The 22,802-nt window shown below is 46.1% G+C and overlaps 1 protein-coding gene across 1 annotated transcript in view; it reads right to left on the reverse strand.

Moving 5' to 3' along the window:
* The window catches only part of PRKCH (protein kinase C eta), a 106,670-nt gene extending 93,673 nt beyond the window's left edge, over positions 1–12,997 (reverse strand). Inside the window, exon 1 of the mRNA XM_065747534.1 lies at positions 12,571–12,997. Within this exon, the coding sequence (XP_065603606.1) occupies positions 12,571–12,930 (360 nt within the window). The 5' untranslated portion in view covers positions 12,931–12,997. The remainder of the gene's footprint in view (positions 1–12,570) is intronic.
* Positions 12,998–22,802: the final 9,805 nt, after the last annotated feature.

Raw genomic sequence — 22,802 nt, forward strand, 5'->3', positions numbered from 1 at the left:
ATGGACCTTATGCTCCTCTTCCCACTGACAAAAATCCCTTGCTGAGGGAGGACGCCCTGCCTTAATTCCCAAAAGTAAAATCGCATTCATTCCAGGAAAAGCCACATCAACTTTAGTCTTACAACCTTAACCAGAGAGCTTTCACCAGCTGAGGACAGAAATCCCCCAGACAGCATTTATATTCTTTCAAAACAAAATCAAATAACTTCCTTTCTTTAAGGTTTACTAAGCCCTAAAGCTGAGAATCCAAACAGTTCCTCTTCTCTTTATAAGCAACATGTCAGGTAAAAATCCTGGGAGGGAAGAAATTGAAAGATACAGTCCTTCTAATGACTGCCACACAGCCAATGAAGTGAACTATTACAAAAGAAATCCTCTAAAAAAGAGAATACCTGATGCTATTCAGCTAGTATGCACACTATCAAAGAGCCATAGGTAAGATGACAGAAGCAGAGTTTGATCTTCAGTGAGGAAACCCTTAACAAGTTGAACTGAGCTTCTGTCTACACCCTTGCCAAAGCTGCACAATCACTTTTAGCTTTTTATAAACCTGAAGATTCCCCTCACAGTTGAGCAGCACTTGAAAAGCATCTGGGACATTAACATACACAGTAATCACCAGAGTGGGGGTTCAGATATGGAGATACAGAGACTGAACAAGCACTGACCCACTGGAAAATTTGTAGTGAGAGGTGGAAAGATCTGGCGCTCTTTTACCACCTACACGTCCTCACTGCGGCTTCGAAGCAGCCACAACACTGTCTATTGTAGAGCACTGTTCCTGTGGAAACAGCTGATAAATGCACTTTGAGAAAAGAGGTAAAAATAAGTACAATAGAAGCTTTGGGCAACTATGCATTTTCTGGAGATCTATATGTAAATACAGATGAACAGAACCGCAAAGCTCGCAATGAGAAAATGCTAAGGATCTTTCCTCTGGTCAGTGAGATTCCTTCAGAATCTTTCAGGAGTTGGGCAGAGGGGCACCAAGGGTTGCTTAAAACCAGTAAGTCTCGGCCTTTGCTCACCTTATTTTCATGTCCAAAACAGGAACAGGAGCTTCTGAAGCATTAGGAAAAAACAGAAGTGATATTGCTTAAAAAGAGTGAGTACTGCATACCCAGCTCTGAAGCAACTCTCTCCGGAGTAAGCTCCTTTATATATAGACGTAACCAACCTTGTATTAATCACAATAGCCCTCTCTCAATGCAAAGGGAAATGACAAACTTACACTGTCACACCATGTGCCCCCCGAGATCACTTCCACAAAAGCTAAAACTTGCAACAACTCGAATGCTCTTTCCTTCTTTTGGAAGAAAACTGCCCCGACCCCACAGTTTAATTACTGACAACAGAGTCATTCTAACTCTAAGGTTTTTAAAATCCTTCAGTTCTAAAGTTCTTAGCTCTAAGTCTTTCACCCATCAAGGCAGTGACTAGAGAGACAACAACCAGCCAAAGGGATTTCTCCCAGATAGACACAGTGCTAAATGGGAACTGAAATGAGTACCTCTCAGCACACACACACACACACACACACAGGCACTTCTACACCACAAGCATCAATGCACTGTGCTCCTGTGCAAGGGTGCAGCAGCAGGCCATTAAGAACCAACAAATAATTAACCAAGCTCTTCAATAGACACTAACAGGGAAAATCATCTTGGTGCCAAGCTTTGATCAATGAGAGATTACAGTCCCCAGCCCCCCTTTTGCTTCGGACTTCAGCACCCTGCTGCAGCAGCAGAATGGACTCTGCTTTCACATGTCTCCAAAACCACAGCTCACAGCCCACTGCATCAGCTCACTCCGCTTTTGGCTGATGCTTTCTCCACCACGCAGGGCTGTGGAGTTGGGTGGGTGAGAAGCAGTGACATGAGCAGGAAGTGCTCCACCTCTCCTGGGGCCCAAGAGCACAAAACCCCACCGGGTACCCTCTTACATCTGCCCTGTACAAGCTGCCAGAGCTCTTAAGTTCCAGCCCTGCTCCATCATGACTAGATGCAAAACTCATCTCCAGTCTGGATAACTTTGCAAGCTTTCACCCAGATGAGAAGGGTTTTGTTATTAGCTAGTGCATGAACATGTTCTGCCTGCAAGAGGCTGAGAGCCATTCTGTACGTGCAACATAGCCCGCACTGCTGATGCTTTATTCCTGAGCCTGTCGGACACTCCAGAGTTAGTTAGGTGAAGCATGTTTCTTCATAGAAAGGAAGATGGGAGACAGCTGTCTGTTACCTTTATTGGCAAGACAGGCTAAATGTTCCTTTAGATAATTATGGGAAAATCTGGTCAGAATGACTTCCTAGCATTACGTACTGATGGGTTATATTCATTGAGAAAGACGGCTTATCTTATCCTAGGTGGGTTTCTAAACAGCTTTGTTCCAAGCCAAGAACAATACAGGCTTGTTGCTTGTATCATAGCTACTAAACCCTCACAATTACATCTCACTACTTTAAGACTTAATAAAACAGCATTTTTCTTAGGGCAGATCTGTGAGCTGTCACATCATGAATTCCCTCCACAAACAAGAGGCTGGAAAGTTTAAGGTAGGAAACCTGTTGGAAATGAGCCTAAAATCAGTGACCGTTAAGTCACTGCTCTCACAAACCCATCTGGTGAACAACTCTTGCAGGAGCATGCAGAGCTCCCGCATTCTGATTTTCTGTTATAAAGCAAACAGATAACAAAGAGCTAACTTCAGGGCTCAGTCTTGCAAAATGATGACAATCAGCAATGCTTCTAGAGAGAAGCCTGTCAGGAGGTGGCTGATCACCCCACGCATTTGACACCACTGTAGATTTTGTCCTAGATAAAAGCTGCAGCACATTCCAACTTCGTAGCTTTGACAAGAAACCCCACCATATATTTGGACCACACAGGGGCATCTTCCTCACACGATGACATTGCTTCCAAGCTTAGCCACAAGCTGCCTTACAGAATAAATTCTCATTGAATATATTAATGTTTGATGCCTCGGTCTGTGAATGACCTAGATAATAAACTCATGGCACAGAAGCCAGTTTCTCCTTTCTCAGAGCTCTATGAGCACATTGTGCTCAGTAAATAATGTATAACCAGCCATCATAAATCTTTCTTGCACACAGGAAGAAGGAATGTATGCCCAGTTCTCCCAATTACACTGGTGCAAAGCAGGCAGCGTAGTTCCGTCGATGCTATTGGGATGTAAACCCAGCAAGCAAAAGCAGTGGAGCACACCAGCCTTCTACTGAAATCTCACCAAAAAATGGGAAGTTTTTATAAACTAACACTTTGCAACAAATGAGAAAGGAGGAAGATGGTTTTCATTTACTTATATGTTATTTAGAATAGACACCTGAAAGAAGTGAGATACAGAGAGCAGATTCAGAGAGTGCAACAGTTTGTGGCCCAACTCCTGGCCTTCCCTGAACACAGATTTGAGTGAGAATGACTGGTGATAGGTGGACGGTTGGACTGGATGATCTTGTAGGTCTTTTCCAACCTCAGTGATTCTATGATTCTAAAAAGACCTTGCTCTCTCTTCTCCAGATTTAAAGCATTTAAATCTAATGAAAATTAAAAGATACGAGATACAGGAAAGCACTCAGTGAATCACTCCCCAGACTGCACTACTTAGATCAGCTCGCTTTTCCTCTTTTCCTCAGTCCTGGGCAAAATCTGGACAAGTTGTATGGCCTTGTTTGCAAAGGGAAATAAATACAGGACCAAGTAAGAATTCAACAGGATGAGCTAGTCCTTTACCAGTCATTCTTGATCCTTATTCTGAACCAACTCAATGCAGAACTGAATATATTTAATACAGAATGAGCGTATTGACTAGTCTGGATGGAGAGAGTACACTAGAGATTAACTCGCTTGTACTTACAAGACAACTTTTATACTATCAAAGACAGCACATTGTTGCAATTGTTCTGTCAGATAAAAGCTCTTAGGAGTGCAGCCATCCCACGCTCATTTTCAGTGACCTAGTAAAACTGTCACTCACCTTCCTGTGCAGGCAGCAGAGCCAGCAGCTCCAGAGACCTGACACAATCCCAAGCCATCCTTCTGTCTGCTTCATACCTACAGCACTCAGCACAACTACGACTGGGTCCTAGTCAAATCTACTGAACGACTGCAAATATTTCATATCCAAAAGCAATTAAAAAAAAGACTTGCAAACTAAGACTCCATTTGCTACTGTATGAGGACTAAGACACAAAAGCAAACGGAGATGGATTACGTGAACAGTTCAATTTACAAGTGACATCTTGCTTACGTGACAGGATAAAATTGAATTTAGTCATGAGAGAAATGCAAAGTGCAGTACTAGCCCAAAATGGAGACTAATGACAAACTGCCAAGAAAACAACAACAAACAAGTGAAGGAAAAACAGAAACCACAGAACAGGCCAGAGAGAGGGCTAAATCAGAAGTGCTACAGGAAGGAATGAGCTGCAGTTCCAGACAAAATCAGACCAGCTGACAGTCAAAATCCTGCCCTTGAAGATGGCTGATGCTAAACACAGCAGAGAAAGGCAGGAAAAGCTGCATTCAACATGGAACTACCATCTCAAATCTCCAACCTCTTGGACGCAGGTTGTCTGTCAGTACAATTCTTACTATTAGCTGTGATGCCCTGCAATACAACAGACACATGTCATGGTGTTCACATCCTCTCCCTGACTAACCTGCATCAGAGCGGTTATAGGGCTCTGCTCATCTGCCAAGTGATTTTGCACTGCAAATCATTTTATCTTAAATAAATAAGACACAGCAGACATGCAGCACTCCTGTCCGCTATGGACATATTTTCCTCCCCTTCCTTCCTTTGACAGAAATACACATATTGCAAGAAATTAAAAATAAACAAAAGGTCAAATGATTTCCACTAAGGCCTATGCCAGCATTGTCTTGCTAGCTACAATAAAAATAAAAATGGAATAACTCTCTCACCTCACAAACTGCTGTCAGTTACCACCACCCACCTTCTGTCTACACACCAGCACTCCATCTCCTGTCCGCTCAGTGGAAGGAAACCTGCAGAGCTGCTGCCCTGCCACTGCCTCAAACACAGCTACCTAATGAAACTCCATACTTAGGAAACTTAATAGCTGTATGCCAAGGAAAAGGTTTTACGTAGTGTCATCTCCAGGTTCACGCTCCCCTCCCTTTCATTCTGCCAACATTTTTTAGTGTTGGCAAAGCAGGTGGGTAGCTATACCTGTGTACCTGAACTCTAGTAGGAGCTGCACCAGCCCGAGGGGCAGGTCCACACACTGTAAAGGCACGCAGAAATGATTTGCACACAGTGTCAAGGGAGGTTAGCAGAAAAGCTGAGCTCCTGTTGCAAACAGGTCCCGTGTTTAGCCCTGTACTGAGGCTCACAGACTTCCTAGGCTGGTCTTCATCTGTTTGTAAGGCTGCCCTCAAAGACACAATTCATCTGCCACCGAGGTCTGGCACACACCCATCGGGCACCCCCAGCTGCAGTGGATACCGTGACGGGTGCAGGCCTACAGGCAGCAATGCCTAATGCATTTTTCCCGTCACCTTGGGCCCAGAGCAGTCACTCAGATTTTAACACTATCAGCAGTGCCACAGCTGCCCAGATAAGTTCAGTCTCACGCAGCACTGTGCTAATGCCACTAAACTTGGCTTTTATCAGTTTATAGAATTGTGGAATCACAGATCACTAAGGTTGGAAAAGACCTCCAAGCCCAACCCATCCCCACCGTGCCCACTGACCACGTCCCTCAGGGCCACATCTCTGCTGTTCTTGAACACCTCCAGGGACGGTGACCCTCCCCACTCCCAGGGCAGCTGTGCCAGCTCATGGCACTGCCTTTAGAAACAGAGCAGGATGGTTTCCTCAGCAATTGACTCCCCTGAGTGAGCAGAACATTTCATGATGTCGAACAACAAAAAAAAAGGTACTGCAGAAGTTTAAGTCGTTTGTCCGGCTAACACTAAGTGGTTGAGCAACATTAATTGGATGCTTTGGGTGGCACTTTGTTTTGGATGTGCATTTGCTATCTCAGATATAATTAGAAAACAAGCCTTTCCCTCATAATCAGACATGGCTCCTAGTATCAACCAAGGGCAATGGCTCAGGAGAGGAACAAGTGCTGATGGGCTGCAGGTTGGCTGCCCTCAGGACACCAAGCCAGGTGCTCCCCAGGGCTCCAGCCTGGTTCACTACAGCCACACAGACAGTGCAGGGGTGGAATAAGCAAACTAAATAAAATTGCTCACTGTCTCCAGAAGAAACGAAGCCTACAGTGTGGTTTGACATATATTAACTGCTCGCCTAAATAGGGTGAGATGTTGCAGGCAAGAAGGTGTGATGCCTGACGCAGAATCCTTTACAAAGCTGCCAGCAACAATTCTGCTTGTCTTTTCCATGCCCCCCACCGAGGTTACATAAGAGGTCCCTGACTTCTTGATTGTTTTAGCAAAGCACAATAGCTACAATCATCCTAAAACATCAAAGGAGCTCTCAAAGGCTGCAAAGGAAGGGTGGGAGTCTTACTCAGTTCAGTAAAGGATACGCTTTCATAGTGAATTACACTGTAAATCAGTAGACTTTTTAATGGCATTTCAATAGCTTGAACAGCCCCCTTGACAATATTTTCTGTGGAGGTTTACTGCCTATAAGCTCAAAATGGCTAGGAACCAAATCATTACCCAGAAAATACTCAAAACAGAAAGCCTTAGATGGCCTGGATGAAACACATTTTAACAGAAAGACCTGTGGTAAAAGCTAAAAATAAAAAGCAAGCAAAGAAGCCAAGCTCCCCTCACCAGTGCACGCAGCAGAGGCTGCACAGAGCAGGGACAGAAGCTTCCTGTGGTGCTCAGAGTGCTCATGCTGCCATCTCAGCCTCACTTCTCCACCTCCACAAGTGGCCCTGCACCCCACCACGAGCCAGCAAACGAGCAAGGGCTCCGCAGACAGTTACAGAAAGCCTTGGGTGGTAGGAAGGCATGAGCTCCCAACCAGGAGGGCAGGGCAGGAAGGCAGGCTCCTCTCTGAACTCCCAGAACCCTTCCCTACTCCAGCCATGGCAGCAACAGGCACCTGGCTGAATTAAGGTGAGAACTCAGTGTCCTGCTGTATCCAACACTAATTCAGGGCACAGCCGCCGGTCCTACAGACACATGCTGGCATCCTAGTGACACCCATCACTGGAAACTGGATTTCCTCATGGTTTGACCAAACCTTTCCAGCCTCAGACTTCCTTAAGTGGAAAGAAACAAAGCAAATTAAAAAAAAGATGGAAAAAAAAACCTCTCAAGCAGAATACCTGCATTCTCCAAGGATGCTCACAGCTGTCAGACAGGCTTTGTCCTATGGAGGACTTAGTGGATGAGAGAAATAAAGGAGTAGCTCTTCTCAATCTCTGATGCTGAAACAGGGCAGCAAACTTGCAGCCCATCACAATACAACCACTTTTGTTCTTTCTCACCTGCCTCAATCAGCAAAGCTGCTAACAACACAAGCCAGGTTTATGTAAGCACCTGACAAACAGCAACAGTTTTTCTTTCTTTAGATTTCACAATCCTTGTTTTAGGCTGCAAGGCACGTTCAGGTATCTTGGTGCACTGGACTGGTGCTTTGAAGGGTTTGCTCATATAGAGTACAGCTATCTGCCAAAAGAAAGAGACAAGTTGAAACTCTGATAGCCCTCAAGAACCATCTTCTTGCAATGGGCTTGTCTCTCCACTGTTCCTATTCAACTATGTAACTGCCTATCAGTGATCACCATTACAAACACAAGACTTAACACAAAAAGGAGATGGAGCTCAGTTTACTGAAGCCTGTTTTGTCATTTATGTGCAGAACAGCTGTCAGAGATCTCCACTGCGTGCATGGAAATGGGAAATCACAAACAAAATGCTACTGCTCTTCGTGCTTATGGATGGAGAACCCATTTATGCCAGCTGCATAAGGTGCAGTCCGTCCCATAGATGAGCTGACAGAGACAGGTAAGAAGCACAATCCTCTTTTTGAACTCAGACAGCCTCATCTGACATTCTGCTCAGCAGTCGCATCATTCTCTTCAAATCTCCATGTGAAGCAAGCTCAGAAAATTCAGAGACCATGTACATCACAAAATCCACTGTCAATGACTACAAGATATTCTGGCTTCCTGATGCCAGTTTTGTCCACCTGGAGAACACTGCAGCAAAGTGGGAGCTGCAAACCCTACAGCATTTGGCCCACCACACCCCAGCACCCTGCTGAGGTCGTAGCGCTCGAGGGAGGAAGTCATGTTCTCCTTCAGCTCTTCACCACCACCTTCTCTAAGTACGACTGCATACAAATGAATGGCTAAAACACTATTCTTTCTGCTTTAAGAACGGAAAAATCACAGGAAAAAAGTACAGCTGAAGGAGTTCAGGTTAAGCAACGTATGGGGATTATTTGTTTTAATCTCTTCCTGCAAACAAATCTAGCAGCTCTCAAACGAGCACATGGGAACGAGCTCATCAGGAAGTCGCAATTGGCTCATTAATCTAATAGTCCATCTGTTATCTAATTTCCTTCAGTGTACTGCGATAATTTGCTATTTCAAGATTGAGTCACAGAAGGTTTAATTTTAACTCCCCGTTCGAAATTACACATCTACCCACAGACTAACCATTTTTTCAGTCATAATTAAATCATTCCCAATGCCGTTCACTATCTTTCATAAATAGTGCCTCTCCAAGCTTAAAAATGAGTTCAGCTACTATGTAAACCTCATAGGAGTAACTCTGCATATTGCAAGTCTCTTTTTCAATAACTCAGTACTCCAAATTATTCGTTGTCTCACTGATGTTTCCTACACGGTCCTTGAAGACAGTAAAAAGAGGAGAAATTACCTTCTAAAGGAGTAAAAAGATCTTAGTACGTGCTAAATTAAATAAATGCTTGAAGAAAGAGGTTTAACTCCTGCTGTAAATCACAACTTCACTGCTTACAGGCAGTACCAGCTGAATTCTCTACTACTTGCACCTGGCAGGGTCATGTGCAGCTGTGTAAAATGCCACCATTCAGGTTTGCACTATTTCACACCCACTGATCCACAGGAAACCGCCCACCTGAAAAACCATGGCACCAGGGAGCTCGCCCATGTCAGCTGTGCCACAGCCTGCTCAAGGCAAGATGGCATTCAGCTGACAATACTACCGAAAAGTACTGCGCTGCCATCCAGCCGGTACATGTAAAATAATGGGAAATGGAGAGCGGGGCCTTGAGGTGAATAAGCTCTCACAGATTTGATTTGTGGGAAGTTTGCCAAAGGCGTTTGACCAACTAACACAAAAATTAAAAAGTACATTCTGACTGTGGTAATTTGTTTCATAAAAGAACTTCAGAAAACAATCCAAATGGTGAGAAGAAAAAGGTATTTTCAGACAGTCTACAGAATATGGATTTTAACGCAAAGTATGACCACAGTCCCCTGTCCAGTACTGAGTGGGATGACTCGAGCATTACTGAGGAGACGATTCATGCCCATACACTGACTCATGTGCATAAACGGTTGGGGTGATAATTGCAGTGATGCACCTGCAAGTCACCAGGGAAGCACCAACGTTTACACACCAAGTGATAGAATCATAGAATGGCCTGGGTTGAAAAGGACATCAAAGATCACCCAGTTTCAACCCCCCTGCCATGTGCAGGGTCACCAACCACTAGAGCAGGCTGCCAGAGCCACATCCAGCCTGGCCTTGAGTGCCTCCAGGGATGGGGCATCCTCAGCCTCTCTGGGCAACCTGTTCCAGTGCATCACCACCCTCTGTGTGAAAACCTTCCTCCTAACACCCAACCTAAATCTCCCCTTTAAAACCATTCCCCCTTGTCCTATCACTGTCTACCCATGTAAACAATCATTCCCCCTCACGTTTATACACTCCCTTCAAGTTCTGGAAGGCCACAACGAGGTCTCCCCAGTCTTCTCCAAGCTAAACAAGCCCAGTTCCCTCAACCTTTCCTCATAGAAGTGCTCCAGCACTCTGATCATTTTAGTGGCCCTCCTCTGGACCAAGAGCTCTGCAGTTTCTCCTACCTGCTTCTCTCTGACACTTCCTATTATCTCTAACAAAGAGCTGGCATTGAATAATGCAACCAATCACTATTTTCCCCTACAGAAGAAAACCCACACTGATCAACAGAAGAACAAGAGCCTGAGGGCTGGGCAGTATGTTGGTTGGGGGACTGTCCCAGGTAGTCCCCAGATGTCTCTTGCTTCCCTCTCCCTTCCTCCAGCTGCCCTGAACTGCATGGCTGTATCAATGCAAATGTGCTTGGTGTTTACCAATACATCCCTGTCCTTGCAGCTTCTCTGAAAAGTGAACATAAACATTACATTTCAAACCAAAACAAAAACCAGCAAACATTCCTTTCTTCCCTCCCATATACCATCAATTCAAACATCTTACCAGCTCTTCTCTGCCTTCAGTTCCTGTCAGGATACTTAAACAATCCGGGATGCTCTATCCCCCAGGGCATTCCTTATCACTGTTTCTCAACGATTTTGTATTGAAGGACTATGTAAGTTTAGGGAAAAAAAAATTAACTGCTATCATTGTGATTTTTACATACAGCTAAGTATAAGCCAGGTTAAACTCTCACCAGTTTTCCCCTCACTTAATTCCTTTCCTTCCTTGCCTGAAACAATATACATGCTTTTGTTTAGGGGTTGGAAAAAGGGCAGCACGTGGGATTTCAGTGTGGAGATGTTGCAGATCATCTTCAAACCTTTGCGGTGCCTTTTCTCATGCCAGCAGCTCGTGCACCTTGTGTTCATACAGGGCAGCACTTCCTATCCTTCAGGCTGCAGAAAACCCAGCCTTGCTGGATTTATCAAGACATATTAAATTATCAGGGCAAGATGCTGTTCCCATTGTCATCATGCGATCCTGGCTGCACGCTATGCAAGAATCTAGCAGAGCACGTCAAAAAGGACAGGAGGAAAAAGGGACACAGAAGACAAACACTTGCTCACCCTCCCCACTAAATCCACAGCAGTTGCACATTTTGGATGCTAACTGGAAAGACAGAAGCAGTTCTTCACCTCTGTCTACTACCCAGACAAACTATAGACCGATGTAAACTGATGCTTAAGACACCGACTTCCCACCCCATTGCACCTCTCAGCTCACTGATACAGGAGTTCATAGGACACACACCAATCCAACACTAACTGAGAACTTGAAACTGCTTGGCAGGCCACATGCAGCACCTAACCTAAAACCCAACATCTATGGGATGTGAGGAAGGAAAGAAGCGGTGGACTTCTGGACGCACACATCCACATCACAGGCAACGTTATATTTTGGTAGTGTAAATAAGGCCACCACCCCACAACAGGGCAGCCCAAACCCACCGCAGTCAGGACTCCAGCACTCCAAGGGGCTAAGGGCTCTCTCAGCAGCAAATAGGAAACACTCCCAAAAATCAAACAGGAAGAAAACCCTCAAAACCACAAGCCTATGTCCTGAGCGTGTTCCACTGCTCAGTCCCACAGGGATCTGGCCACACATAAACCATTTTATCACAAGTCACAGGGACAATTTCTCTCCAACAGCACAACCTGGGAAGCTCAGTACACACCCACTGGGCTAAGCCCTAAGAACATGGTACCTAAGAATAACAATGAAAATAAATAAATAAGCAGCACCAATATTAGTGCTCTTGCAACTGGAATGTGTTTCCTGGTAGTCACCCCAGAGATGCAGCTTCACACCTGAGTCACAGGCAGCAGCTGAGAACTGAAAGCACCAGCACTGTCCCAGCCATGCCATGCAGACACCTATCAGCTCTCTGCTGTCAGCTCTTTCCTCCCTGCCTGATTTTATTGTGGTGGTTACCTGACCACACGGGCTGAGCTTCCTGGTACTTAAGCACTAATACCTGTATTAACTTCTGCAGTGCTGTGTTTTTCTGCACATTCTCTGCCCACAGAAAAAAGTTATGTATTTCTTTTGAGCTTAACACTTAGGAGCAAACTACAGTTTGAATCTATGTGTTCATTTCCTCCTGCAATAAAGCACAAGAAACAAAGGCACAACTTCAGAGCCTGTCCTTCTCCTCTCACTCACCATCACGACTAAAACATAACTGATTCTCTGGGCTGGATACAAGTGATGTGGAAATAGCCTAAAATTAACCTTAAGTGAAACCGTGTTCAAGCAGTACAGCGGTGTAAATAGCGCATGCAGGATGGGTCCTGCCGTTCTGCTGGAAAGGCACGCAGCAAACAACTGTGCAAGCAGGTGTAGATCCCAGCAGAAATACACGCATGCATCCACGTCTCCGCGTGCACGGCCACGAGGGAAGGCAGGCCGGTAACCCCGTGAGCGCAGGTGTACTTTGCTGTACGTACAAATGCCCTCGGGAGACTGCACAGCCCTCAGCCGCAAAGCCGAGACTGCCGTCCTCAGCATCAGCGTTCAGCCGTCACCACATACGTGTCCCCTTCAGTCCGGCACCGACACGCGGAGATGCACGGCGGCACGGCGCGCATCCGCGGCACGGGCGTGCGGGGACAAGCCCCGGCTCTGCCTCCGTTCATTCACAGCAGCCCCACTCACCCAGCCCTCGAAGCTGTCGCCGTGCCCCGCCGAGCGCAGGAGGTCCTGGAAGTGCAAGGTGCAGTTGGCCACGAAGTCATCGTAGCCGATGGGGGTGTCGTGGAAGACGGACAGCTCGATCTGATGGCCGTCGGTCACCGTGGCGGAGAACTCCTCGTTGTACGTGGGCTTGTTGGTCTTCTGCTTGGTGCTGGTCTGCCCCACGCGCACCTGGTCCACGCTGACCGTCACGTAGGGGTCCAGCAGCTGGTAGCCCTTACGGAACAGCGAGTGGCGGAGCGACCAGCGGGTGGGCTGCAGCCCCACGGCCTCGCCGATCCGCACCTTCAGGTACCCGTTGAACTTCATGGCCCCGGACATGGCCGCCCCCCCGGGGGCGCCCAGGAGTCCGGAGCACAGCCGGAGCCGCGGCCCGGCCCGGCCCGGCCCGGCCCGCCTCGCCTCGCCTCGCCTGCTCAGGGGGCCGGGCGGCAGCGGAGCAGCCTGCCCCGCGCCATGCCGCGACCCCACAGCGCCCGCCCCGCACCGCCCCACCCCTCGCGGCTGCGGCGCGGGGCTCCGCTCGGCGCGGGCACCTGGAGCGTGGGACGGCGCCGGGCGGGGCGGGGCCGGCAGCCCGAGCCGGGAGGGCGGGACGGGGGTGGGAGGGTAAATCCTTCCCGGGAGGGCGGGGAGCTGCTCGGGGAGCTGCGGCTGCCCCGTCCCTGGAGGTGCTCAGGGCTGGGGGGGGGGCAGCTCACGGCGCGGGGGTAGAACGTAGTGATCTTTAAGGTCCCTTACACGCGAAGCCGTCCTGAGGTTCTATGAAATAAATTGAGAAGAGAAACATACAGAAAACGTAAAGAAACGTTGCTTCTGCTGTTGGGAAGTTTACGGCTACAACCCCGACTTTGGGGATTAGCCGCGTGTGATTAACCTCTGCAGCACTCCGTGCGCGGGGTTTGTTTGGGGGTGGGTTCCTTTCTGGTTTCTGCACGCAATTAATAAAAGTCAGACTTAAATACACTTAATTACATTCGGATTTCACAGCGTGAAGCAGGCTGGGGAGCCGCACCATCCTCCCTCCCACTGGCACTGCGCGGTGCTGTGAGCTTAGCAGCAGCGGATGCGCTCACAAAGACCTGGCCAAGAATACAGAGCACGGCGATGGGCATCCTGCTGGGACCCCACGAAGGTCACGAACTGCAGGCACTAAATAGACACGGGGCAACCGTGGTGCCCTCAGCTGGGATTTTACCGAAGGAGGGACATGGACCTGTTGGAGCACATCCAGAGAAGGACCACAGAAATGCTCCAGGGGACGGAATGCCTCCTTTCGAGGCCAGGATGAGAGAGCACTGTGCAGCCCGGAGAAGAGGAGGCTCCAGGGAGACCTGAGTGCAGCCCTTCAGCATCTAATGGGGTGCTGTAAGAAAGAAGGGGACGGACTCTTCAGCAGGGTCTGTTTTGATAGGACAAGGGGAAACGATTTCAAACTAAAAGAAGGGAGATTTAGATTGGATATAAGGAAAGCATTTTTATAGTAAGGGATCCCCATCCCTTCAGACAGCCAAGGTCAGGGTTCTGAGCACTGATGGAGCTGTGGGTGTCCCTGTTCATTGCAGGGAGGTTGGACCAGATGGCCTTTAAAGGTCTCTTCCAACTCAAAAGATTCTATGAAATGCTTTCCTCACTTCCCATTGCTCTGATTTCTCCTGGCTGCCCTGTGAGCTCTCTTTTCCTGTATATGAGCTCTGTCCTCACAGTTGCTCTGTGCAACCAACACTGTCCTGCACAACTATGAGATGACATTCTTCCTCTTCTACCCTCTCATTTTGTCAAACTCATTACCGCCCCTCTCCCATCATCCTGCTGTCTTATTTCCATGTTTCTTTTTGTGTTTTTATTTTACTTTACATTTCCAGGCTGTTCCTCTCCCCTCAGCTCTTCACTTTTCACATTGCTACTGATGGTCTCCCACCCCATTTTCTCCTTGCCCTTTCCTCCTTCCAGACACTTCACATTTCAGAGGAGACTCTGTCAGCCTCAGACAGAGCAGGGTTCCTGTTCCCTCCTCAGGACAGAGCAGGTGGAACAGGTTCGGTCATGGGATCATTCCTCATGTAGAAGCAACAGTTCTGCCAGGAAAACTTGAAGATCCTTAAAAATCAGACTTCTGACATACATCTTTGTGAAGCTTTTAAGTTCCATGATGTATAACTATTAGCTGAAGATAAGAAGGGTTAAGTGTTCTTGAGCTTTGTTGTGTCTAACCTTAGAAATTTCCAAATGATGATATCTGATGATATCCAGACACCACGGGGTCCAAGAGCTTGTTGTCAGCAGAGGCCAACTCCAGGTGTTTTGACAGAAGGTATCGCCAAGCAAGCAGAGAATAGTATATCTCCATGAAGAACTTCAAGATTTAGGCATTTTTTGTTGGGTTGATACTCCTCTTGAAATTCATTTTAGTGTTCATTATTGTTCTGTTCTTAATCCTCAGATCTCCTTGGATTTCTCTACTCCACAGCTAGTCAGAAAGGAACATTTGTTTTTAGCAGCTGTCTCCTATCAGTTTAGTTTCATGGTATTCACCACTATTCTTCTTTCATAACACCATAAAATAAAAAAAGCTCCTCGTTTACTTTCTTAAGAGCATCGCTGTTTGTCATTTTGCACTTTCATCATCCCTATCTTTCCAAGCCATGAGCTGTCCCTGAGAATCCATGAGTCTGAGCAGATCCCGTTCTGACCTGGGTGACCAAATCCCAGTTCTTACAGAGCTCCCCCAGGACTCTGTGATGGCTGCAGCCAGGACCTAAAGGCAGTCAGAGCTTTAAAGCACACAGCTTGAATGTCCACAGGATGAACCTTATGGAGGCTGGAGCACCTACTTTCTGAGCTCCAGATCATCCAACATAGATTTTCCTCAGCTTAGAGGCATTCAGAGATCTCAGTGCAATAGCAATGAAGAATGCTGATTCAAAAAAAGTACAACTTTTGGCTTAGCTACTGAGTTTCTTGCACTGCACCTATTTGCCCTATAGAATTTGAGAGCTCTGCACACTCCCCCAGCAGTTCAAATAAACTTTAAGATGGAGACTATAATTAATAGATAAGCATGAATTACAATTGCAAACTGCTCTGCCAAAATATTTCCTTTGACCTTTTCTTCCATTTTCTGAGGAAGCAGAGATGAAAGCCTTCCCGAGCCACTTTTTACATTAATCACCTTTCCTGCCACCACCATGGGGAAGACTAAAATCTGCTAGATAGACATTCAGTGCTGTTTCCTCTGCTTAATCACATCAGCTGAAGCTCTTTGTGCACCATGGTTTCATATGTAATAGATGTAGGAAAGATGATATGACATTTTCTGTACAATTGTGTGTTAGGTGTTGGATTCTCATGTGATAACATGATTCCTGGAGTTTGGTCTTTAAAAAATAAAAAATAAAACTGTAAAACTTACGGAAAAAAAGGGTTGAACTGTAGTGATATGTTTCCCTGATTGGCAGCAGTACCCATTGCCAGCCAGTTTTTCACTGGAGGAAAAATAAATCTCATGGAATCCTACGATGTGGGCCTAACTAATATTGTTTATCCACTTGAACCAGGCTGGAACAGATCAGATCATCTCAAACATCATCTGAACCCACCCCTGCTCTGAATCCCCGGCCAAAGCCCGAAGAGAACTGGCTAGTGACGTGAAGGCAGAGCATGCCCTGCCTACTCTCCAGACGTCCAAGCAGTGGGAAAACATCCACAGTTCAGTATTTCCTTCCAGGAATCCCAATGCTCGTGCATGCAGTGACCCTGAATGCAGCAGCACCATCTGGTGATGGCTGCACTGAACCTCTGCGCACATCTTTCGGTGCCAGGCAGGAGCTGAGGTGTCTGCAGAAGTGCAGATTCTCACCTCATCCCTGGCAGGAGCTCAGAGAACTGGCTCCAGGCATGGCAAGTTGGTTCATTCTGTGCCCTGTCGGTGTGCAGGGAGGCTGAGTCCTTCCTGGTGCTTCCTGCCCAGCTGTATGGTTTCCTGAGCGGTCGGCCGCTATGACACGTAGTTGTTCCCAAAAAGGGCTGTGAAGAGTGCACGGATGTCCTGGTGCTGTGCCCGAGCAGCAGGATGGAGGCAGCATCCAACGGCAACAAACACAGAATAAAGCACAAGCTGAGTAACAAATGGCAGAATAAACAATCAGGGAATGGACACTCTTAATGAGCTTTACCAGTCTAGAGGATTTCAGAGCAGTGGTGGAGAAACACTTGGGAAAAAAAAACTAAAAAAAAAAAATCTGATTATTAAAAAAGCATAAAAAATCCTCAGCTGATTATAAAAAATAAAAGATGGCAGAGGTGATCAAAGGCATGAAACAGAGTTGTGGAAGAGGGAGAGGGACTGGCTGGCTTGTGATTTCTCAGTTTGGGAAAGAATGAAGGGGAACATGCTGGAGGGATCTGTGCAATCATAAACCTGGAACTGGATGAACGGGGAAGGATTTTTCATTTTCTCCAACTTACAATCCAAGAGGTACTTGCTGAAATTAGGAGGTAGCAGGTTTAAAGCATACAGAAGTAAACACCTTTTAACACTATGTACAGTTCCAATATAGATTCCATTGCTAAGAATGGAGGCGAGAAACAAACAGCCTCATAAAGGGGCTAGACATTTATAGAGGATAGACTCCATGTGGCTACTGACCAGGAGACAAACCCTTGCTCAGGAAGTCCTTTAACCACAAACTGGCAGCTGGGAGACTCCACAGAGCAAGGAACGCTGTGTTTCTCTTATTTCTTATCCTTTTCTGCTTCAGCATCTTATTTCTTACTCTGAAGCCTATGTTACTGGCCATTGTACGGAACAGTACAGCTGAAGTACGAAGAAGGGAATGAGTACACCTCTTCTGATGTTCCCCTGGACTGTAATTCCCATATTTAAGTGAGAAAAACTCAGAAAAGACACTTCCTGAGACTGGCTTAGTCACACCACTCCTGCAGACAAGCAAATGGCCAAAGAAGGGACCAACTCCCTGAGATGACTCTTGCATTTTCCTTCAGGTCACAGTAACCTTAAGGGTAAGTTTATGCAAGCTCTCTTATGATTTTGGTAGCCTATCTGGGAAACTTGCAATCTGGCTTTGCAAACACAGCTTATGATTTAAGTTTATGATTTAAGGCCTGGCCTCATTTCACACTACAGCTACACACGAATTAGAGCCCATTCATGTGTCATGTAAAAGCCTCTGCTTCCTTTTCCCTAGCAAAATGTGCACTATTCCCTTCACCAGTAACCTGTAATTCTCTAATAACTTAGTATCGTTCCCCATCTGGCAAGTAGAGGGCAAATGCTTGGACTATTTCACTACCAAACACTGGTTACATTCAGAAGCGAGTCTGTAAAGTGATGGAAAAACCTCAGCTTTCACAACCACCATTGCAGAAACACTGCTGACATCTCTTGTAAATGGAACTGCAGTTAAATACATTTTAAGAACACAAAAAGTAAAAGAGCTGCAGAGGCTAGCAAGGCAGGAACTACTCTATTTCGTTTCCCTATTAATTTTAGTCTATTTATACAAGTTCTCTTTTTTCTAAATAATGACAGCTGCTAAAAACCAAATATCCCATCTGTGGAATCATTTGTGGTCTGGGAAAAAAAAAAAAAGCACACAACAAGAAAAAAGATCTAATCCCTCTTTAATGATAATAATTACAGGATCAATCCAAAATTCACTGAAGTTAAGAGAAAAACTGCCACTCATTTAAGCTACATAAGAATCAGCCCTGGTTGGTATATCCACTCTTGCTCCTGATTTACACCAGTGCAAACCAGAAAGAGAGATTTAAACTAATATTAGCTTTTCTTATTTAGAATGTATACTTATTTTCCACAGCTAAGTTGGAGCTCACCTGATCTTTTCTTTTTTTAAGCACCAAGTCATTTTATAAAGTGCTGGTATTATAAACTGCAGAATATAGTTTATAAGAGCACTAACTCCTACAAGCCAACCATTAATACAACTAATGGTCTGTCTGTTGTACTAAACTGCTCTCATTTGTCTGGGTCCATTAACAAATGCAGTGGTCATTAACAGTTAACAGCAACTCAGTTATTAGATTTTATTACTTGTACAGGAAACACTGGAGAACAAACGGATTGCTTTGGTTTATGGGGGTTTATTTCTTTCCCAGCAGCCTTGCCCTATTACTTATAATATAGCTACTTGCTTATTCCCAAATGTAGCTGACACAGTCAGAAATGGGTTCAAGTCATCCATGAAGACAGTCAGTTCATGTGCCAGTCACCTTCTGCCCAACAAACCTCCCTTACACCAGAGCTCCAAGCTATCTATCAGGCTGCAGGAGCCTGTTTTTCTGATGTATCTGTATCTCTGTTTGGCAGCAGCTTCCATTTCATCTGCGTGTAGAACAAGGGGATTTAAGAAGACACTTCAGTCTGTATCTAGGAGGCAGAGAATCATAGAATCATTAAGGCTGGAAAAGTCCACTGAGTGTATCTAGTCCCACCATCAAGCCATCCCCACCAAGCCCACTAGACCATGTCATTCAGTGCCACATGCCACGTTCCTTGAAACCTTCTGCTTCACTCACTGTTACCTCTCTCGGGATCTCTTTCTGTCTCTCTCCCCTTCCCTTCCTAGTTCACTGAAATCCAACATGAAAGTTTAAGTACGTATTTTACTTCCTCCTTGTTGGGACTGATGCATCAAGTAAAGGTCATCTCTTTCTTGTATAGACATTTAGACCAGGCAGTTGACAGCTTTGAGCCAGTCTTACTCACGTTTGCACATGAGGAACATTACTCAGTGTTATCAAGCATGGGAAGACCTTCCACATTCTGAACATTAAAGACCCCTGGCACACATCTTACTTGTTCTGCTTTCTTCACCCTGATTCAGCTCAAAGCAATAGAAAAGACAATACCAGTGTTAAATTGTCATGAAGGACCAGCAAAGGCTTGTCATGAAGGTGGCTTTCATCAAGCAGCTTTCTTCACCTGCATTGCCATGAGGGAGGAGACACAGATGTGTTGTTAGTCTTCTTTGGAAACAGGATCTTCCAGACTGCCGCCAATCAGTCCAGACTGGTGTTGCAAGGAAGCTATCAGCACTGAGCAGATCCATGCAGTGACACTGTGGTTTACCTTCTCTGGGGATGGGTGTATTTTATGAGGTGGAAATAACTTCTGAGCTATTGGGCTTTTCCTACTGCGCTGCAGTTATGGATGCTATGTGTAGTTGTAATTTCTTTTCTCTTACAAAGCTGTAAGAGTGTACCTAGTATGAGTTACGCTACTGACTCACTAAGGTCTTTGGACAGCCAGAAAGATAGGGCCATAACCAGCACAGAGGCATTGTGATTCCACAAGGTGCTAAATTGCCTGAGGAAGAAAGGCTACACTCTTTCATATAAACTGGTCTGAGCATATTGTGCTGGAGACACCCCACCACTCCTCTTTCTCATTTGGCTCATGAAAGAAGGTCTTACCGTGGTTTGATTACACACAAAGTGATCAGAGGGCCATAAGAGAGTGCAGATTTGGCCAAGGTACATCAGCCCATTGCTATTTGCAAACACATTTTGATGCTATGGCAAACAGAATGCTATTCAGCATCAAGAGGAAAAGGATGAGATACTCTGCTAAGAACAGGCTCAAGACACTGCATGACCATGTCAGGTCATTTCAGAGTGTTTATACCATCCCCGGGACAGACATTAAAGCCCCTTCTCTATCTCATGCCCGCGTGTTGGGTGGTGTGTGCATGGGGAATTGTGGTGCCGCAGTGTCAGACAACGAAAGATTCAAGTCAGCTTATCTGCTCCTGCCTATAAATGAGACGCTTTGGTTACAGCTTCCCTCCTATCAGCTTCTGATAACAACTTCCTTCCTACTCTTTCCCAATCTAGCACGTGCTAGCATCTTGTGCAACAGAACCAGCTGGACAAGAAATGTGAACATATTTAAGAAGCCTGAGATGTGTACATTATACCACAAAGAAGCTGACTCAGTGGAGAATTGCTAGGAATGGCTCCAGATTGTTGAGCATATATGCATCCTTCTTACCTTGCAGTGACAGAGAGGGGAGAATAAAAAGGGCATCTCTGCCTCTTTCACCTCCTGATGCAGCTCCAGAACAAATAAAATCCCAGGATTTTCCATGGACAGCAGAACTGCTCAAACAGAAAACAGCAGTGCCTTTGCTTTCCACACAGAAAATAGGCTTCAGAGCTGTGATCTAGACCTCTGCCACAAAGAGGCTGAGCACACCGCTCCCTGGTCTTGCATGAGACATCGTGCAATGTTACCAACACCCCTCTCTTTCCTATCTTTCTGCCTCAAGCTCCTCTAGCAGGAGTGGGTCTTCAGTCACTATGCACTCCACGAAACACTACCCTCATTGAATCATTTTTCCTTCTCCAAGGATCCAGGTGTCAGTCAGCAGAAGAGATCCTGTCACAGCAACTGAAGAACATGCTGTGATTTGCTGGTGCACCTATCCACAGCATGCTGACAGGTTGACCCTTCAATTTTTTGAGTGCTGTTTATTCTCTTCATGCTGCTCAGGTCAAAAGCTACTGCCCAAGCATAGTTGCTGAGCCTCAGCTGCATGCAGTAAGAGCTTCAATTTCCACTTTTTTTAAAAGAGGGGAGAAGAGAGTCAGGGCAGAACCTGTTGCTGTGACAGTATATAGCCCCATTGTTCCCTACTGGAAAAGCAAGATTTTAGTGAGAACCAGAACTGAGCTTTCCAATCTGTGGTTCCCTTGTTTCTGCAGCACACACCTGAGCAAGCAGAAATGCAGATCTCTGAAGTAAAAGCTGCCAAGATACCCTGGAGGAAAAACAATTTCTCAAATCAGCTACCTGCCACAGCCAAATAAAGTCCTTGCACTGGCAGCCCATGTCCTGAGATCCTGAGCTACTCAGACACACACACAAAAAAAGACTAACTCCAAGGAGCAAGCTGAAGTTAAGATGAATAATGAACCTAAGGAGTCTGGGCTTTCAGGTCGTTCTCCTTCACATAGCCATAAAACTTTTTCTGTCCTTCCTTTGTCCCTGCTAGTGGAATCCACCTGATGAGAAAGGGCCTCAGTCTGAGTCTCGACCACCAAGACTTCACTCCACAAGTCAATGTCTCTTGGATAGAGGGCAACTGCACTGACTTTGGATACTCCTCTTGTGAGCCACGTAGCACCTACTGCTATACCACTGACCAGCACTGCATCAGAGGGACATCTTCAGGGGGGTCCTTTGACTGAGATTAATCAAGTAAAACAGAAAATGAGTAGGTCCTGAGGCTTAAGTGTTGACTGGATGTCAGTCATTTAGAAAATAAAAAGGGTAAAGTCCAGCTGGGGCATTGTAGGGTAGTGCTGTAGGACAAACAGAACCTCTGTTCTGTAACCTGGGTTGCTGCTGGATCTCCATCACCAAAGATGCAAGGTAGACCTTTTGAACCCAGAGTCTGAATGGTACCCACAAGGAGACCTTGCTAAAGCTCTTCTATACGCACGCAAAAGCATTTTTGTGATATCGACAGGGATCACAGAAGGCCTGTATTACAGTCCAGAGAAGTTCTAAGTTACAGTCTCATTAAAGGCATAGTAAAAGGATTCATAGGTGTGAAAACCTGGGCACATGCTCTGAAACTAGAAGAAACTTACACATATATAACTCTGCCACACTACCAGAGTTTGCTAGAGAAAGGCAGACAGATAAGGAGGGTGTGGTGCATCCAGCCTGTGTGCCTCCAGATCACCAGCACAGCCCCTCAGCTGCACCAGACCTTGTGCAGGTGCCAACATCATGTCTCTGGGAGAAGATTTCTGCCAGATGCAGAGAGCTGAGGGCTGTGTTGCTAAGGAAGTTTGGCAGCCAGCTCTGAGGGCTGCCATGTTCTGGCCCCCAGGAGACAAAGCAACACCCACCTGCTTGCATTGAGTGAGAAGTAATCTCTGTGAGAAATCAGCACCAATTGTGCCTAATTGCGTGGCTCTCGTGGGAGAGCACGGAGGAGGTGAAGCAATGACCGATGGTGAGCTTGGAGCACCAAACCACTGCAGTGGGGACTGGAGGTCTGTTTAAGAACAAGTACTCCGTTTGCCCCCCAGAAGTGTTTATCTAATAGGAATGTTGCTCCTTAAGATGTTGGATGATTTTCTTTTCCTGAGCAGCTTAAATTTGATATACTTTTTTAAGTCCTCGAAAGACTGAACTGTGA

Source organism: Cyrtonyx montezumae, unplaced genomic scaffold, assembly GCF_038088225.1.
Source record: "Cyrtonyx montezumae isolate F1298 unplaced genomic scaffold, pur_monq_1.0 scaffold_10, whole genome shotgun sequence".
NCBI classification, from domain to species: Eukaryota; Metazoa; Chordata; class Aves; order Galliformes; family Odontophoridae; genus Cyrtonyx; species Cyrtonyx montezumae.